Below are 20,361 nucleotides of genomic sequence, written 5' to 3' on the forward strand. Positions count from 1 at the left end.
TTTTGTGTGGACACAAATCAGGCAAAAATTAATAGATTCCTGCAAGTAGACACATAACCATTTTGACCTGCAGGCATCTGGGTACCTATGGTCACTGTTCTTGCAGTGTATAAACTTTATCAGAAAAATTAAAATTTTGTTCCAGAAGTAAGTTGTAGCAGTTTTTCATTAGAAAAGTACAGTCCAAAACTTCCTGCAAAACAAACTAAATATTTTCAAAATCCATATGTCTAATTAGCAAGCCTAAAATCTAGGCATAACGATGGGAATCTGTGTGTATGACTAATTCAGCAATGTGGGTTATTTACCATATCAGCAATAGACATTAGCATTAGCTGAATAGTATAAAGAAACACTGTGAAAAATAAATAAATAACTTTTAATTATGTTCCATTTTCCACTGTATTTTTTCTGAATTTCCTAATCTATCCCCCTTATATGTCACATATAACTTAAGTTTTTATTACCTTTAAGGGTAATAGTCATAAAATATTGCAATATTAATTCATAAAATTTACAATAATAATCAGAATACCTTAATTAAAAATCTGTCCTCTATCACTATGGATTTTGTTGTATTCTCTGATCATTTCACCAGTAATCGTATCTGTCCTGTGATATTTGTTGTCACTCTATTAGCCTTCCATTGCTGTTCATACTTCCTATAATTCCCTTTCCTGCCTTACAAGCCTTTGATTTGTAACACTGAAATCAGAAATCTTGCCTTTTAAGTAAAAATTCCTTAGGCAAATAATGTAATTTTCTATGTGACATAGGACACTAAGGTCTTGGCCAATATAAATACTTAAAACCAGCAAGATTATTTAAGTTATTATAGAAGGTGAATTTTGTATTACTGTGCTTGGAAAAAAGAAATTCAGTCGTGATAAAGTCCAATTTCAATGTTTGCCCAAGAGTACAAAAATGAAGATTAGTACATTTGGCATCAGATTCCACTGATAAGTATTTCCACTTTTTCAGAGAGATGAAGTTTTATTCCTAGATTCCTCTGACATTCTTAACATAAATTATCATACTGCAGTGTTTCAAGCATCCAGCACAAAAAGGGAGCCCGTGGGGGTAGAAAAGAAAGAAAAAAATTAAACAATAAAGGAGGATATAAAGTGAAGAATGTATAACTCATGTTTTCAGGATCCCTCAGTCCCACAGAGCCTGACAGAAAACAAGAATGTTGTTTTATGTAAAAATACTCATTAAGCAATCAGTAAAAAGTCATTGAAACTTCTAGTGTGGGATTATGATAAAGAAATAGTTGAACTGGGAGATCCCTATCTAACATCCTGCTCTGAAGTCAATCTTGCACATCCATTGTAAAGTGCTTTGATCAGCTGGTTATTGATTAGTCCTTGCAGATTTTGATTAGAAAGTTCTATCCTGGACTTGGTCAAAGAACTGTCCTTTTCCATCAAATAAAACAAAAGTGACCTCCTAATTTTTTGAAGAAATTAAAAGAAGTAAATTTGTCAAAAAAATTTAGTGAGTCTTACTGAAACAGTAAATACTACTGCAAAAATCTTGATAAAGATACATGAAATTTTCATTCGGAAAAAAACACAACATGAAGTGAGCACTAGTGGGCTTTTTTGTTTTCATTTTTAAATAACACTACAAAGGATGGAATATGCTTATTAGTTGGTAGTTTCAGATATGCTTAAAGAGTCTGAGCTTCTATTCCACATACAAGCTTTGAGAGGTTTACTTTACATTTCATTTCCTTCTCTCAGAAAATCACATGCTATATTTGCACTTATATAACTCAATTAGTCAACACTTAAAGTATATTTTGGAATCCTACATTGAAAAAATTATTATGAAAACAAGTAAGAAAGAAAAATAACATTATTTTTGTTATTGTTACCAACATCATATGCAAGTGATTTGTTTTTCAGAGCTGATAACCCAATTTGTTTCATAAAGAAAGACGTTTTCAAGTTTTGTCCTTTTTCATAACTACAGCAGCTAGAGATTAAAAAGATTATGATCTCTCAATCATTCTCCTTCATGTTTACCACTTCCCAGTTGAAAATTTACGTAGCACAAAGCATTGAGACTAACTGGAAAATACAAGTTTGACAAAAAAAAAGTTCAAGGAGTTTGTACATAGTACAGATTAGGAGCTGTGTTTACTTCTTTTTGAGAAATTCACATGTGGTCTATACGACAATCAGGATGTGTATATTTTCATATAACTTTACACTTGTAGCATAGTTTACATCAATAGACCTACACTAACAAAAAAAATAGTTTGCTTAATAAGAGTGAGCTTTGCTTGACTTTTGCCCAGCCCAAATTTGGTAATAAAACTACTTGTTAGATGTGTGTGCTTGATTTCAAAACAGGGCTGAATTTTAATTGTAGCTGCTTTGTCCCCAGTTCAATTCCAGAAGATAGAGGAAAGAATTGCTTTTATACATGAAATATGGATATTAATTCAGATATAAATAAACAATGTATAATCTTCAGAATAAAGTCAAGAGCAATGCAATTTGTTTCAAAACACTTAATGTGGCAGGTAAAGGTGTGTGTTAGAACTGCAGTATGTTTCAGAATTTCAATCACACTGTAAGCCTTACTGATCCATTCCTACCCAGGAGTCTATCAGATGTGGCAATTCTGATATTTGAACATTTAACTTCTTTACATGTACATTTACTAGGCTTTCCAATGAGTTCACCAGCAATCTGGACCTTGAGCAAGCATGATGACAAGATCCACTATGCTGGAAGGTCCCATGGACCCTGATTTTGTTCAGGCTTGGATAGGAATCTAACACCTGTCAAGGTCTGTGTGCCTCATGATCCTCTGAGTCCTAATCCCAATGTCTATTTTTCCTTTGAAGGTAGCTTTCCTGGATGAGCATGCTTCTGCAGGTATTGACTGCATATCAGCTATAATATGCTCTGTTGCATGTACTTCCAGAAAAAACAAATTTAGAGACAGCAAGTGTGGAAAGTTTGTTGGATCTTTGGGACTTCCTTGTTAAATTAAAGGTTCAGGTATGTTGATGGACTTGTGAGGAGTTACAAGAACACAAAAATGCTCCAAAAAAGTCTACTAAACTCACAAGTAAAGCTTTCTAGCTTTTGAAGACACTCTGCACCTAAATAAAAACAATACAATTGCCACATATGGTTTTTAGTATCGACTCCAAGCAACCCAAAAATCAATTTCACAATAAGTTGATAGCAGGCTTTGCTAAGACAAAAAATTAAAAGTTTAATCAATCTTAGATTATCTAAAATATTTCTAAAAATTCTTTTGAAAGTTTAAACACCTCAAATGAGAACCAAAACAAAACCCACAAAATCTCCCTGAACTTGCATTCAGATTCAGGCTGACAGTATTTATCTTGCAAATATTATCTTACAATACTTTCTTTTCTGGGTCTGTGGCAAGGCACATGTGAGAATTGCATAGCATAGTGGTGCACAATCTAAATTGGCCAGTGGGTAATAAAGTAGAGGAAGTAGGGTACAACAGCAAAATTCTACTTTCGTTTCCTGTCAACCCCAGCTTTATTTTTAAAATTCATGTCAGTACGAGAAAGACAGCCTTGCATGCAACAAGTTTTTTGTGAACTGTGGTACCTTTATTTTCTAAGATGTAATTTGTTGGTAAAGTCTGTTAATTCCTTTTAAATTCCTGAGAAAGAATTAGTGACTCCTGTGCACTTGAATTGCATGTGCCTGAGCTTAATCGTTGTAAATGTCCTTGTCTACTTTTGTCTTCTGTGTCAGCTTAGGATAATAACCCTGGCTGTTACCAACAATCTGGATTCATAGATGTGCAATTCCCCAACTCACTCATGCAGATAATGTATTCACCCTATAACACTGTGTTTCAGTTTCAGGACAGTGATGGTTGGAGCGGAATAGTTGCCACAAGTAAAAGTAATGAACCATTTAGCAGTTATACTGCAGTCTGTTGTAAACTACCTGATGTGTCTTTCACTATCACTATCCATCTGTAGCAATAACCATGTAAGACAGTCTTTGAAACAGTGGCACAATGAAGTGACTATACCAGACATTAAAAATCTAGTTAAACTTATCATACCATTTCTGACATTAACCTCATTAATACAACTGTATCACATCTGATTTTTAAGGACAGAGTGTCTTTAGATGTTATAGTTCTTTGGTGCATATAGAATACAGCAGTGAAGAGAAAATAACATATTCTAGTTGTGATGAGGAATACAATAACCCATCACCATAGCAAAGAGCACATTTTATTTGAAAAATACGAATAAAAGATTTTGTCCCTTTTGTTTATTAAAAGAAAATGTAACAATTTCTATCAGTAACACTTGCATAAGGAGGTATACTTTACATAACTCTTTTGTTAAAAAAAATATATATATTTTTGGAGACTTTGGAAAAATAAGGATGGCCCAAAACTTGCAACACACTTCTAACGTTCCTTAGAATGCACTGTGCCATTTATATGTACTGCAAGTACAAGGTCTTAGCAGTTTATAATCCACAAAATAACCCTAGGCAGCATAATTTCATATTCTTCTTTGCATTTAGAATATTCCCTTTGTTACCCTTGTGTGAGTTTATGAGTTTGGTTAATTCCAGACTGGTCCAATACTTAGAATTTCTAAAAGTTGATTTTAAAAAGCCTGAGACCACATAAATTTTTTAATTCCTTTTAAATACCAGTGAGAATACTTTCATATAGATATTTTCTTTCAGTATTCACAATTTAAACAACTGCATCAATTAGAATTCAAACCCAAAAATGTTTGCAATTAGTTTGGTTTTCTAAGAAGAATGAAAAAATATAAAGTGCATAACAGAGTGAAATTACTTTCAACTTTTACAGTGTTCTATGTTTTGTAACAAAACACTGATAAACAAGTTAATTTGTTTTCAATGTATGAATCTTAATCTAATACCAGTTGAATTCAAGCTCTTCCTTGCATTTAAAGTGCATTAAACTACATTTTTGACAGATTTTAGTTTGACAATATAGTTACACATTTTAAAATTCTTATACTGACCAGTTTCTCAGATGACTTGTCAAGATTACAGCATAGAGTGCCCTCAGCATTACAAGAAAGAGGGTTTGTTTGGAGGAATACAATTACTTATTTTGGTGCAAATATTAGTTGAATAGATGTTGCAGAAATCAAATTGTAAATGGGAAAGCCCTTAAGTAACACTTTGCATTTGCCATTTAACTTTACTCAGTATCTTCCAGTTTAAGTAAAACTGGCAGTTTTCAGCATTTACTTGTTATGCAGCAGCAGAATTACTATTTAGGCAAATAGGAAAATATTTGAGAATATGAGTACACAAAAGAACCATGAAAGCTTTAGGCAAAGTCTATATAATCAAACTCAACCATAAGCCAGGAAAGTTTCCCACAATACTTCAACTGAATGTATACTTTTTTCAAATTAGCAATGCTATAAAATGATTGTGATGTCCATGGCAAAAAGTATAACCTTCTTGCACTTCAATCTAGGTTAACATAGACATTCTCAAATATGGTTTAAATTTTTTTCTAGGACACAAAGGACCAAAGGAAAATATTTTGGGATAGGGATAAAAAATGCGTAAACCTGTTCTTTCTGCACTGTGAGGCCTTTTTCTGTGGCCCTGAAGATTTAATATTCTGCTATTTGTCATGCAAACAACACGACACTGTGATGTGTATTTGAGTAAAAAACAGTAAGCATAGCAAGCATGCAGACATATCATGATAGAAAAGCACATTTGGAGATCACTGTGAATAGGACATAGAACACACTGCAGCATCACAGAAGCAGCGTCTCAATAACCCTGCAGAGATTAAAGGACTCAGAATTCCTGGGTCCGGGGGTATGATGCACATGCTGTATAGCAGCAAAGAGAGCACCTGGAATGGTGAAAGGGGGATTCTTATTTCTCTGAGATATTATAAACTTAAACAGAACATTAGCGCAAAGAGGGAATATTTGCTTAAGTCACTGCACTTCTGTTGCCTTTAAGCCTGAATGTTCTATGATGCAAATAAAAGAAAACAGTGGTGGGAACACTGCTTAAAACACAAAATACAATTGATTTTCCCTGCTTTGGTGTAGGGTCAGATGGAGCAGACATAAAGATAACTAATACCTGCTCTCAAAACTATAATACAACAATTAATGCAATTTTCGTGCAGATGTGGTACAAAGTATTATAGCCCATGGTAGTAGTAATGCTAAAAGATTTTCTTTTTAACACTCATACAATATAAAAATTTAGATGTTGGCATAAAGCAAGTGTGACCTAAATCAAAAGAAAACCTCCTATTAAAATCGAACACTATTAGTTTCTTCATTTGGGACAAAACTGAAACATATCCTAACTCTACCCGCAAAAAAGACAATATATAGGCCATTCTCAGCTTCTGTGTAACTCTTATTGCATTAAAACATCTGTTTAACCTCACTCTACAGCAATAATGTCTTTTTAAATGCATTTCTAGAAGATTCTGTATTTGGTAAAAAGTAAAAAAAATCTGAACACAAATTATTAGACTACTTTCAAATCATCAGCAGAACATTTACAGTTCACGGGTTTTCCCTCCTAAATTTTCTCATGGGTTTAAATGCTGAAAGAAAGGAAAATAATTTTCAAACAGAACAGTGTAGTAAAAGCCAGTTCTAGAACTACAGTACAACTAATACTTTTTAGAGTGTGGAAAATTTCTTGCAAAGCTACTGGCTAATTTTTCCAGAAGGCTGTTTAAGCCAAAAGCAGTCAACTACATCTCAGGAAGAAGTTCACTCAAAAAAAAAAAAATCCCCTCAAAGTAGAACTGATCAGAAGTTTCAGCCATATCCAGGACCTACGCAACCCTGGAGCAAAGAAAGGAAGGTTTAATAATCTGGTTCACTTGTGTGGCCCACAGAAGGTCATCAAAAACTGTAGACCTTGCTTTACTAAGCTGAATATAAGCGGCACCTAAAATGCAAAGGGGGGAATCTACTGGAGCATACAAGTCTGTATCACTCTGCACACCAGACCAGAGAGTAAAAAAACAGTACACAGTTTCTGCTCTGGACAGTTTTCCTATCAAATTCATACTGGAAGAAGTCCACTTCCCTAAGTGGAACTACAATTTTCTTAAAAGCAAAGGACTGTAATAGACTGTGAGCCTTATAAGTCATAATCTTTCATGCAATATTTTGAGTACCTGGTCCTCTCACAGTATTATCACAAGAAAGACAAACAAAAAGGTTAAAGTTTCAAATGAAACAAAGGAAAAATCAGAATCTGCTGGATGAGTTGTTAAGCAGCCCACAGTGTTAAGCAGAACTGTTTAGCAGATCTGTAATGTTACAAACATAAATAATCAACTTATTTAACCCATATGAACCACAATAATGATACATTTCCTCCACTGACTTAAAATGTACCTGTTCCCATGATGCTTGAAATAGGGGGAAAAAAGCTTGTTCTGCTTAGGTGGAAATTAAAAGAAAGAAATATTAGCAGATTGAACTAAAAAGAAAAAAACCAGCATCATCTTATTTTATTTGTTTCAATTTTCACTATCCCAGTGACCTAACAGCAGCTCAATTTTGCTTTTAGTCACACACAGAAATAGAAAGACATTATGATTAAGAACTCTCTGTTCTAAACTCAGTGTTGTAGCTCCTGGACTCAGACCAGCAAAAGACTTTAAAAGCTTCAGCTCTTAAGTGAAGCACAGTGAACCAAACAACTGCATAGTTTAATGGTGTTTTTGTCGAAAGAGCCTACACTTCATCTGCTTCGCTGCATAAAGACTACTTTGGGCCCATTCTACTTAAATGAATGATGTTTCCATGAAAAGATGAAAAGAAAAAGCACAACACTGTAAATAACAGTTCCTTCAGCACGCAGTAGTAACAGAGCAGGTCTGGGCTTAAAGCCGTGTTTGAGCTACAGCTAAGGATGCCCTCCATCTGTTAGCTGGTTATGGATGACAAGATTATGAAGGACATTATGAAATGACAGCTTCTCAATGCAACCTGCTAATTCAATAAGATTAAATCATCAAAGGACCATTTATTTAAGAGGACAGGTGTAGCTTATCACCTCTGTAAAGGAAACAGACTGGTAGCACTTCTCACACTGATAGTAAGCCCCCCTGGCTACCTCACATTGAGATCACAAGGCCTAGAGCACAGCTAGAAATGCAACATTACAACCACCTGCAAGAGATTAGCTCCTCCATTAGCTATCTTCTTAAACAGACATGACCATAAACTTACTGTAGCTTGGAGATGTTATGCATATTGAAATAAAAATGTCATTGCTTGGCTTTACTGTAGGTATTGTTGCAGATACGGTACCACAGACTTTATTGAGCAATTAAAAAAAAAAGTACACAAGGGACAATATATTCTTTTTTCTGTATTTTTCAAAATTTGATTTTCTTCCAATTGGAGAACCCAGTTTCAAATATGAAAAGGGCACTTGTTCTACAGGAACTGCACACAACTTAGTTCCAAGTACTGTATTCACTTTTTTTTGTTACCAGTGCTGTCATTATATGTCCAGTTGTTTAGGAACTTCTCTGTTTGGGAATTACAACTAAGTTGTTCTTTCTGATTCTATTTCCCCATAGAGTTCAGCTAGCTTCTTGAACTCAGGTCCCCACTCTCCAAGGTAATTATAATCCTGGTCAGAGTGTGTTGTGGTTGAATCCAGAGAGCTGATAGATCCAGCTTCTGATCTATGACCCTCATAGGCATATGTCTGCAGGGAGTCATACGGTGGCACACTGGGGTCCAGATCAGCCTCTGCCAGTCTTTGTTTAATGAACTCCTGAACATCTATACTGTCAAGGCTTGAGGAGAGATGATGTCTGGACACAGGCTTCACTTCAGGACGAACGTCCCTCCGGTACTTTAGCTCTTCAGCAGCAGATGGATTCCGCAGTGCGGTGATGTCGAATGCTTCTGTGTCTTCCTCTCCACCACCCTCATCATCATATGTCACAACATTTTCCCGGACGTCTTCTTCTGAGATGATCAAGGGCTCCTTCTTGCTACGTCTTAGGGTGATGAAAAGGACCACAATTGCTAAAGAGAAAACTGCAGATATTAGAGTAGGTTTAAAGTTTACCTCTGAATATGTTACAGAAATAGCAGACACTAAGTAAAAAATACAGATGTTTTATTTTCAGGCTAATATTGGTATTGAGATCATCTGCTACTTAGATTATCAGGGATCTCATAAATGGACATAAATGGAGATAACATTCAGGTAAATGAGAAATGAGTTACTAGCGCTGACATTTTTCAGAAGCATAGTCCAGGGCTTTCAGTGCTTCACTAAAACAAATATTTAGCATATCAATTGAGTTAATATGCAAAAGGTTTATTTTTTCTCTTATGAATATTTGATTTTGTATAATAAAATGCAAAATTATAAACTAAATATATTATTATATATTTTTAAAACAGCCTTCTGGCAAGGAAATTCTGAAGTAAGGTGCAAGGAAAGTAGTCTAGAAAATCTCTGAAAGAACATTTTGAAAAGAGTCTTTGGGAAAAAAAATCCTCTAAATCTCCTATGTGGGTCATACTGCAATTACCATAAGAATGTAGAAAGGCACATGAGTAGCACAGAGATACGTATGCAGCAAGTTTTGTCTATGACAGAAAAAAAACCAAAACAAATCAACCCCACACCCCTGCACTCCCCAATATTAACTAGTGGGTAAAATTCAAATTGGCCTGGGGAAAAAAACCAAACTAACAGTCAAGAGAAAATGCGCTTGGGATGGCATTTATTTTATGGGTCAGTTTATAGTCTCACATGTCCCTCACCCCTGTGGATTATGTTGTGCATTGCTATCAGTTTATCCCACAAAGGTAATTAAGATATGGCTTTTGTACAAGAGCTAATGGTGCTTCTTGCTGCGTAATGCATTTCAAAAAGCTTTCCTCATCTCTTTTCTATCATTTTTCATACTGTTCTAGACATGGAATTAGTCAGTTGCTTTTTGAAATATTTCCAAATTACAGAAAAAGATCTGCAGTGTTAATTACTTGATAACCTCTGAAAAATAATTTCTAGTGGATTTCAGATATTCCTGAATGTACTTTAAAGGCATTTTCCCCTATTAATTTTAGTTAAACCTTTTCCCCCCAATCACAGCTATGTGTTTCTAATTGTCTCCGACTACCAAGGCAGCCACCGGTTCAAAAGCATACCATATTAAAAATTTCTGCCCTGTTACATTTGGAGAGCCAGAGGAGGGAGAGCATTACTTAATACTGAAAATGGCTTACCGAGAAGAATTACAACACAGAGTAGGATTGCGATTAAAGCTCCCGTGCTTAAGCCAGCCGAGGAGAGGAAAGCTTCAGCATGGCAAGTTCTCACTCGTCCATCTCTCTCACACGCACAGACCCGAATGGTGAGGGTACTGCTGCTGCTGAGAGGGGGCACTCCACCATCAGAAATCAAAACTGGGAGGTAATAGGTGTCTTGAGTGGTTCGACTGTATCTCCTTCGTCTTGTCAGGATACTGGCTGTATTATCTACAATATAATTATAATCAGAATAACAGTTCAGTGAAGTAAAAAAATGAAAAAAAGTTATTGACTATTTGTTTCCCATCAAGTGAAAGCTTGGGGCATCTTAAAACTGGACAGTCCTAATGTGTGAAAATGCACAATCTAGAATTAAAATTTGTCAGGAAGCATCTATGGCCAACAGAGGAAAAAGAGGAGGCAGTGGAAAGTTATTAACATGATAAAAATAAAATTATTTAAAACTCTTGTACTTTTATTAGAATATAAATGAACTTTGACAAACATTTGGGGTCCTGTTTGCAAGCGTTTTAATACCATGTTATGCTGTTGGTAGGATATGGACAGTCGTCAATTTGAATATCTGGAATTCTGAGGATATTTGTTATGGAATTTTTCCACAACACAAAATTGTCTTTATCCTCAGAAAAATGTTAAAAGGTCTTTAGTAAAAACTAAAATAAGACTTTCATATTTTACTGTTTGTGACAGGTTTTAAAGTTCAAATGAGCTTTCAGAAAACATCAGAAAGACAGTGGTCAAAGACTCATGCTGTAGAGAGGTCAAGAGGAAGAGGGAAAGAGAGGGGGATGGAGGAAAGGAGGGTAAAGGAAGGCAAAGGAAGAGAAAAAGAGCAGATATTACATGTTCTACGCTAATGGAGGTTAAAGGTAAGTAAGCAAAAGGGAGATAGTGACATAAGATTTTGTCACCATTGTTAACTATAGGTCCATCTGGCACACATTACTGAAGGAGAACGTAATGTTTATTACGCACACGTTGCAATAGTATTTACAGGTACTAATGAGGATAGGAAGTTGCTGCACATATCCCTTTAAGTCCAAGAAATTAAGGGGCATAAGGAAAATGTGGGAGAAGAAATGCTACAATAATATTTATTTACATTATTTACATTATTTACAATACACGTTAAATTTATTTTCAATTTGTTGCCATCACTTTAAAAGTACTAGCCCCTGAATAAAAGTACAAGATAAATCAAGCAAAATTGGAGACAGTGAGGACCAGAGACATGAGCAGTTATGGAGAGAGAGAGACATAAGGGGTGACAAATGGAAAGAGAGATTAGAATAAAAGAGCTTTCCTCTTGTACTGCTTGTCCATGATTTCCAAATGGTGGGATTGTGAGCTTGGAATTTTTTAGCAAACAACAAAGGGATGATGAGTACAAAAAAACATCTGCCAGGTTTCTCTTCCTATTACAAACAAACAAGGTATTTTCTTCTTTTCCCTTACCACTCTAGCTACAGCATTGAATGGATTTATATAATCTATGGAAAAATGAAATCCGTGTTGCTTCATGAAAATTTAGCACAACAATACAACTAGCATGGCATATTTTAGCCCATCTGACAGATGTATGCATATTTGAATGGAGGAGTTAAACACTTTTGTTTAAACTGGATAAACGCTCTTTTTCAGGTGACTACTCTTCATGCCACACCTTCTGTCAAGCTCTGTGCAAAATTTTAAAGCTCTCAGTTTAACCCACTTCTGCCAACATTTTGGTTTGCATATCATCTGTCAGTGGTACTGAGAAAAACTGCTAGTATAGCCTCACATAACAGTAATATATATGGTAACAGGTTTCACACAAGAAATATATTTATGAGCTGGGAAGTGATATCCTTAGTGCCAGGCCAAGAACTGAGCACTCAAGTCCTTTACTTCTCCACAAGAACACCGCCCATACACCCCCATCTTCTTGGAAATATCCAGCATGGTGAGCTTGTTATAAATTCATTAAGTGTTGATGTTTTCACTTGAAGTGGGTGCAAAATAAAATTTATTTATTTATCTATTTATCTATTTATTTATTTATTTATTTATTTGCTGTAGGCCGTGAAACCCTATTCTACTTGTCTGGTATTTTTTTAAATAGAGAGTTGTAGAGATGATTCCTGTATACATATAGCATATGATATGCAGAATTATTCTTTTACTTTTATGAAAACTGTGTTAAACTTTGTCTTTTCTCCATATTGCTTAATCTGGTCTTGTGAAATCTTATAAAAGTATACTGTGGCATTCTCATTAATGCTGATTTTTTTCATTATCTTATGGTTAAGAAATAAATTATTTCCACATTATTCTGCAACTAGACTAGGGAGAAAACTATTTGGTGTCACAATTGAGTCAATTGATTGAAGAAATGAAGCCTGGTATCACTGAAATTCAAAATGCATTTATTGTATAAAGAAAATTCTTATTCCTATAATAGAATGAGCAGGGGCCTTAAGGCCATAATTATAGACCATCTTCACCCATGGAGGTCTTGCTAGACTCTGCCAGAGTAATGCTAAGATACAGGAAAAGTACGAAGTCCTATTTATCAAATTTTGACCAGCTCACTTTTTAATACATGTATGGTCTTCTACATTTAATTAAATACTGTACATGAACAACCTCAGGGATCTATTTAAAATACTTCTAGAACAAGCAAGTAATCTTATGGAACACAGATTATAAAGAGGTAGGTTGCCTGCATGTCTTTTAATTTTTCAACACACATATGGATATAATCAGCAGGTAAAGCAAGCAGTTGTTTTATCTTTCTCTTACACAATGTTGCATAAAAAAACCTTTTGTTTGTTTTTTTTCTTTTATAATATCTTGTCTATTCCTTCCACTCCAGTTTTTTTTTATGCTAGCTAGATTGTAAGCCCCAACTTCCCTAACACTGCTGGAGGACACGGATAAAAACTTCAGTGTTTCAAAGAGGGAAACCACCACACACTATAAGATGACCTTCACCTTGTCTGCTTGACAGCTGTCCAAGCAGTGGTAGATTGAGCTCTAGATACAGCCCAAGAGCAGAAATAAACTCACATATCTGTGATTAGTAGGGAATTTCAAATGTATGCATATTTTGCATAAAAAGGAGTTAATGTTTGCAATATATAAAAGGTGATGACTGCTGCTTCTACCTTTCTACATCAGAAAAAAGATTCATATCATCACATCCTCCATGTGCAAGAAAAACTTCACTGACTTTTTAGTTTTTCAGAATCCAATTTATAAATGCTTCCCTTCCTTGAAATGAAACTTATTAGCATTAGATTATTAGCACAGCTCTTCTCTAGCATTTCCCTTTTTATCTCCTGCAGTTGCTGGTTATTAAACCAAACAAGACTGGGGAGTGCTTATGATCCCTGGAACACTGACTGTTCACACTGATGAATTTTAGCACTCTCCCTGGTATTTTGTTGATCTGGGCCAACTAGGACACCCAACCACAGTCAGTGTTATTATCATACACCAGGGACCCTTCTCAGCAGGCAGTATGGGGAAGAGCCCACCAGGTTTGTTTCCTCCCACTTTTCACTGTGCCTTAACATTATTCCAACAGCCTGTGGATCCTTAAGCAACCCTAAATAGCCTCATGCTACATACACCACAACACACTGTGGTGTGTACATTTCTTTTGTGACATGATAACACTATGCTGTTAGGCTGCAATACAACTTTCACATTATTTCATAAAATAAAAAGAGAAAAAAACCTGTGATAATGAAATCTGGGCTCTATTAGATTCTACACAGGGTCCAGAGGAGACACAAGGCCAAGTGCTATGTATGTTGCCTGTTTTACTAAGCTTCTTTGCAAGATAACAGTCACAGTCCTTTTTAACATTGTGGGTTGTTCTTTCTTTTTTTCCTAAGCACCAATACTGTCACTTTAAACTACTGTGATTGGACCCCTAGAAATCCAACTGAAGTCATTACAGAAGTACAACATTCTAATATGTAGTTTTTAGCACATGTACTTATCAACAGAAAAAGAAAGCAATTTTAAAGAAGTGACAGTTCTAAGGAGAATCATATCTCAAGTTGCAACAAAAGAGAAGATGACAATCACACAACAAAGTTATCTGGAAATGCTTTAAAGACCTAGGGATATGTTCAAGGACTCAGCTTGAAATATAATTCCCTATTGGTAGTAAGTGACACTATATCCATGAGTTAAGCATTAATATTAACAAGTGTCATGTCTCTCACCACAAAAGAAGAGGTTCTTAGATCTTGTACTGGTAAATCCAAAAGGTGACAGAAAGTGTTATAACCCATAATAAGAACATCTATTCCTTTCTTCTTAAGGCTCTATTTCTGTTATTGTGCCTACAGGTCCCAAACACTTCAGTTCAGCTACCTTGTCCATATAAGAAGAAAATCCTAAAAAATTGTGTCCCTGTGAAAGCTCCTGGGCCAACATCCAAAAAAGGCCCAGTACTCATATCTGTGCAGGAAAGGACAGCCCCTTCCTTCTATCCTCTGACATAAATAGAAAAAAAGACTGAAAGACGAGATATCACCATACAACTACAGAAGCAGTGATGAAAGTGCTGTCTGATAACAAAAGCATCAGAGGCTGAATATAATGAAGAAAAACCTAGGATTCCTGAGCAGGAATCTTGCAGTAATGAAAGGATTTTAGCACAGAGACTATTGGCAAAGATGTAAAAGAAAGAGCATTGGGATATGAGCATGTATGCTATGAGGATAACTGTGGATAGATGGGGGGAAATTTGTGAGTGCAAAAAATAAAAGCTAAAAATAAAAAAAGGACAAAAATGACAAAATGGACAAAACATACAATTCAAATGTTACAGTAAAAAAAATCTGAAAAGAACCTATAATTAAACCATGTTTCTCTGGGGCGGAATGTCTTACCAAACAGGGAACTGTCATTTTTATACTGCATAGAATAAATACAAATTAAATAAAACCACATTTTTTCTTTCAAGGTTGTATTTGTTCTTTCCACATTAAATTGTTTTTCTTGTACTGTTAAAATCATGCAATTCAATATTAGTATAAGACACAATTTTAGGAAAAGGAGGAGCCAATATAAAATTTTTAATTTCAAAGAATTGTCATGGTCAACTTGTGTTGTTTGTATTCTCTTGAGGAATAACTAGATTTTTGTAGAAACAGATGTTACATGACATATAGCCATAAGTTTCTGTATAACATATCCAGTTATAAGCATTCTCAAAGAAACAATGTAAAGCTTTTAACAGAAATAAAAAGTAAGATCACAGTATTTCAGGCACTGGCATGGAAATTTTCTGCTCCCAATATCATCAAAGGTGTTGATTCTCACTATGACTCTACTACAGATATACATATAGTAACTCTTAGTGCATTGTGTGTGTCATCATCATCATGTCATGGCTAGGCTTCGCGAACGAAGATTTGGGAAGGGCTCTACCCATTTTTCATGCAAGCGCGTTGGTGGCTAAAAAGGCCAATACGAGAAAGGCAAGTCCGGTTGCAAAAGACACAGCAGAAAGACTCCTTAGATGGTATATTCTGCAAGGTTCAATTCTTTCTGCGTTGTCTTTTCTCCTCAAGAGTGATCCTGCGTGCCTTCTCAAAAGCATCAGCAGCGTTATAAATGGTCTGTCTCCAGGCCTCCCGATTAGAGGCCAGAGTGGACCAGTTATGGTGATCAATATGCCCGAGGCTGAGTTGTTGCTTCAGGGAGTCCTTGTATCTTTTCTTTGGAGCTCCTCTCTTGCGGCAGCCAGTGGCAAGTTCACCATAGAGCAGGATCTTAGGGAGGCGGTGGTCCTTCATCCTAGAGATGTGCCCTGCCCAACGCAGTTGCGTTCTCAGGAGCATGGCCTCAATACTTGTGATTGCTGCCTGTTCGAGAACAGATGTATTGGTCACATAGTCTGACCAATGGATGTTAAGGATTGTACGGAGGCAGCGTTGATGGAAGCGTTCTAGGAGACGCAGGTGGTGGCGGTAGATGACCCATGATTCGGAACCATATAAAAGAGTAGACAGCACTATGGCTCTGTAAACACTGATCTTGGTGCTTTTCTTCAAGTGTTTATTACGCCAAACTCGTTTATGGAGTTTTCCAAAAGCACTGTATGCCTTCGCTAACCTATTGTCTATCTCCCCATCAATCTTACCATCTGAGGAGATGAGGCTGCCTAGGTAATTAAACTGTTGGACTGAATTGAGTTCTGACTGGCCAATGGTGATGTGGGGACGGTGGGGGACTTCCTGAGGTGCAGGCTGATGGAGAACTTCTGTCTTCTTTAAGCTGACTTCCAGCCCAAAGAGCTCAGCAGCCTCTGCAAAGCAGGATGTTAAACGCTGCAGAGCTGCTTCTGTGTGGGCAACAAGGGCGGCGTCATCAGCATAGAGCAGCTCCCGGACAAGATGGTTTAGGGTCTTAGTATGGGCCTTCAGTCGCCTTAGGTTGAATAGGCTTCCATCAGTACGATATCGAATGTAGATACCGTCCTGATCATCGAGGTCTGCCGAGGCCCTTTGAAGCATCATACTGAAAAAGACTGTGAATAGGGTAGGAGCGAGAACGCAGCCTTGTTTCACACCGTTCTTTATTAGAAAGGGCTCAGAAAGTGTGTTGCCATATCTGACTTGGCCGTGCTGATCCTCATGAAGTGAGATGATCATTTTAAGGAACTTGGGGGGACAACCTAAACGTTCCAAAATCTGCCAAAGACCTTTTCTGCTCACAGTATTGAAAGCCTTGGTGAGGTCGACAAAGGTTACATAGAGACCTTTGTTCTGTTCCCTACACTTCTCTTGCAGTTGTCTGAGAACAAATATCATGTCTGTGGTGCTCCTGTTGGCTCTGAAGCCACACTGACTTTCAGGTAGAATTTCTTCTGCTATAGCGGGTATTAGTCTGTTCAGGAGTATTCTTGCCAAGATTTTGCCAGCAATGGAGAGCAGAGTAATACCACGGTAATTTGAACAGTCTGATTTAGTACCTTTCTTCTTATACAAGGTGATGATGACTGCATCACGAAGGTCTGAAGGTAGTTCGCCTAGTTCCCAACAGCGCACCACAAGCTCATGAAATTTAGCATGGAGTGCAAGGCCCCCATGTTTCCAGACTTCAGGTGGAATTCCATCAACCCCAGCTGCCTTGCCGATTTTCACCTGCTGTATGGCCTTGAGGGTTTCTCCTAGAGTGGGGGCAGTATCCAATTCGTATTTCACTGGTTGTTGTGTGATGGACTGAATTGCTGAGTCTTGTACTACACGGTTGGTACTGAAAAGAGTCTGAAAGTGTTCAGACCATCTATTCAGAATGGAGGTTTGATCTGTCAGAAGCGTTTGACCATCTGCACTGAGTAGTGGGCTTTGGACTTGGTATGTAGGCCCGTATGCTGTTTTCAGGGCCTCATAGAATCCTTTGTGATCCCCTGTATCTGCACATAGTTGAGTTTTTGCAGCAAGATCGGTCCACCATTTGTTCTGGATGTCACGGAGTTTCTGTTGGAGCTTGCTGCAAGCAAGACGAAAGGCTGTTTTTCTAGCGTGACAGGAAGGCAGTGCAAGATGTGCTTGGTGGGCGGTTCTCTTCTTCCTCAACAATTCCTGGATTTCTTGATTATTTTCATCAAACCAGTCCTTGTTCTTCTTGAGGGAGAACCCTAAGGATTCTTCAGAGGATTGGAGGATGCTACTTTTAATATGCTGCCAAATTGTTTCGGGAGAGGAAACTGCAGAATCTGTGGAATGGTTATCAAGCTTAGTTTGAAGGTTTGCCTGGAATCTTTCTCTTACTGTGGCTGATTGGAGATTGTTAACTTGGAGTCTTCTCCTTGGGATACTGCCCCTCTTGGGTTTGAATTTGAGATAAAGGTTGAGTTTACAGCGCACAAGCCGATGGTCTGTTTGACATTCTGCGCTGGGCATCACGCGGGTATGGAGGACATCGCGGACATCTCTCTGTCGCACCAAGACATAATCAATGAGGTGCCAATGCTTAGACCTGGGGTGCATCCAGGTTGTCTTCAGACTATTTTTCTGCTGAAAGATAGTATTGGTGATGGTGAACTGTTGCTCCGCACAGAATTCTAGCAGAAGTCGACCATTATCGTTGCAGTTTCCAACACCATGCTTGCCTAATACTCCTTTCCAGGCTTCAAAATTCTTACCTACTCTGGCGTTGAAATCACCAAGGATAATGATCTTATCATCTGCGGGCACCTTTTGGGTAAGACAGCGCAGGTCAGTGTAAAATTTATCTTTTTCAGCAGGGTCAGCTTGGAGAGTTGGGGCATATATACTGAAGATGACAACGTGTTGCTTGTTGTTTAGTGGAAGGCGTAGGGAGATAATGCGGTCAGAGTGACCTGTCGGCAGATTTTCGAGTTTAGGGACAATGGAGTTTTTGATCATGAAGCCGACACCTGAGAGATGTTTTTCGGTTCTGGGCTTACCTGACCAGAAGAGTGTGTAACCGGCACCATGTTCTCTGAGGCTGCCTTCCTCGTGAAGGCGAACTTCACTGAGAGCAGCAATGTCGATGTTGAGACGACCCAGTTCATGGGCAATTAGGGCAGAACGTCGCTCAGGACGACCACTATTGGCAGAATCGAGCATGGTTCTGATGTTCCAACATGCTAGATTTAATTTGAGTACACCTTTGGAGGCAGGTGCATGCCTTTGACTTTTGCTCTTTGTGCGACCGCATTGGAAGAAGATGCCCGTCGGTCTGCGGTTAACCAACCGGGTGAAGGTGGAGATGAGCTTTGTTTAGGCCACCTTTTCTAGGCCCCTCTCCGAGTGGAGCAAGCAGTGCTGTCCTTGAAAAGGCTGCTTGGACGTTCAGGGTGCTGCCCCAAGAGACTCTCATCTCCGTCAGTCTCAAATGACCAATATCCTGAACCGCCTGCATGCAGGGTTGGGTCTGCGGCTCCCAGTGCACCTTTCACCTACCGTTTCGACCCTCGCCCGTCGCTACAGGACTTTTTGCATGTGGGTAAAGCCTTCAAGCCTGCGCAATGGATTTTTTAGGTGAGATGCAGTATGCGCGGAACTGAACCCACCCTTTAATCCTGAGGTTCATCTGCCAGGGCCGAGCAAGCTTGGACGGTGGCAGCGAGGTCCTCAGGACGTAGGTTTGATTAGAGTGACCTTCTCTGAGATGGATGGCCTTCCAGGGCTAAGCGAGCTCCATCTGCCCGGGTTTGGGATGAGAGTTGTCCTTCTCCTAGGATGACTGCCAGAAGGCTAATGAGCTCATCCTGCCCAGGGATGTAGTTTATCTGGTCCTATGGTTTTGACCTGTCTGGCATGGGCGACCCTACCGAAGGCATGAACCCTCGCCAGCATAGCTCGCAACCACACAGGGGTACATAGGCTATGTTCCTGTTAGAACGATTTGGGCAAGTCTTTTATTTCCAGTAACAACCCTTTGTCCTGCCCACTCTTTCAGGTTGTAACAGAGCAAAGCAAATATATCCAGAACATGCCAAACCTGGGCAGTAGCCGCAGGAGAGCCAAAACGAAAGAAATAAATAGACAAACAAACAAACAAACAAACAAACAAACAAACAAACTGACCAACCGTTCTGGCCCCCGTACCTGTCCAGGGCTGAGGTACCTTACAAGGCCCCAGCCTGGCCGGGACCCCCATCAATCAGAAGAACCCTCTGTCCACCCAGACCTTATCCTTCCCCCACTGTGTTACCACAAATTCCAGGTGCACTGCTCACATGTGATGTGATGTTTCATACGGGACAGCCCTGCTCTCCCACCCGCCAGTCGAAGGACCCCCATGGCCAGCTCAACACCCATCCCTCTGCTCCGTCCCCCTCCCCCTCTCCCTCCCTCCCCAAACCTGGAACGGCAAACCTCTGTGTGCTCCGAAGCTGTGCTCTCATCTTCCACGGGGGTGCAGTGCTCGCTGGCAAGGCTCCCCCTTTCTCTCCTTTCTCCTGCCGCGGCCTTGCCTGGGGTCCAAAACCGCGGGCGCGGAGCGCGCGCGGCGCGAAGCCCCCGGGCCGGCGCGGCGTCCTGCACAGCGCCTGCAGC

General features: G+C 38.4%; 1 protein-coding gene across 4 annotated transcripts in view; it reads right to left on the reverse strand.

Annotated features, from left to right (window-relative positions):
- Window positions 1-764: 764 nt before the first annotated feature.
- CDH18 (cadherin 18) overlaps window positions 765-20,361 on the reverse strand; it is a 249,479-nt gene continuing 229,882 nt past the window's right edge. For 3 of the 4 annotated variants that reach the window (XM_027681893.1, XM_027681876.1, XM_027681883.1), the window contains 2 exons: window positions 10,283-10,534; window positions 765-9,079 (listed from right to left, as the gene is read on the reverse strand). In XM_027681893.1, the coding sequence (XP_027537694.1) occupies window positions 8,577-9,079; window positions 10,283-10,534 (755 nt within the window). In that variant the 3' untranslated portion in view covers window positions 765-8,576. The remainder of the gene's footprint in view (window positions 9,080-10,282; window positions 10,535-20,361) is intronic. The other variant, XM_027681902.1, reaches the window with a different exon arrangement.

Source organism: Neopelma chrysocephalum, unplaced genomic scaffold, assembly GCF_003984885.1.
Source record: "Neopelma chrysocephalum unplaced genomic scaffold, ASM398488v2 Primary Assembly neopelma1_22b, whole genome shotgun sequence".
In the NCBI taxonomy this organism is placed as follows: domain Eukaryota; kingdom Metazoa; phylum Chordata; class Aves; order Passeriformes; family Pipridae; genus Neopelma; species Neopelma chrysocephalum.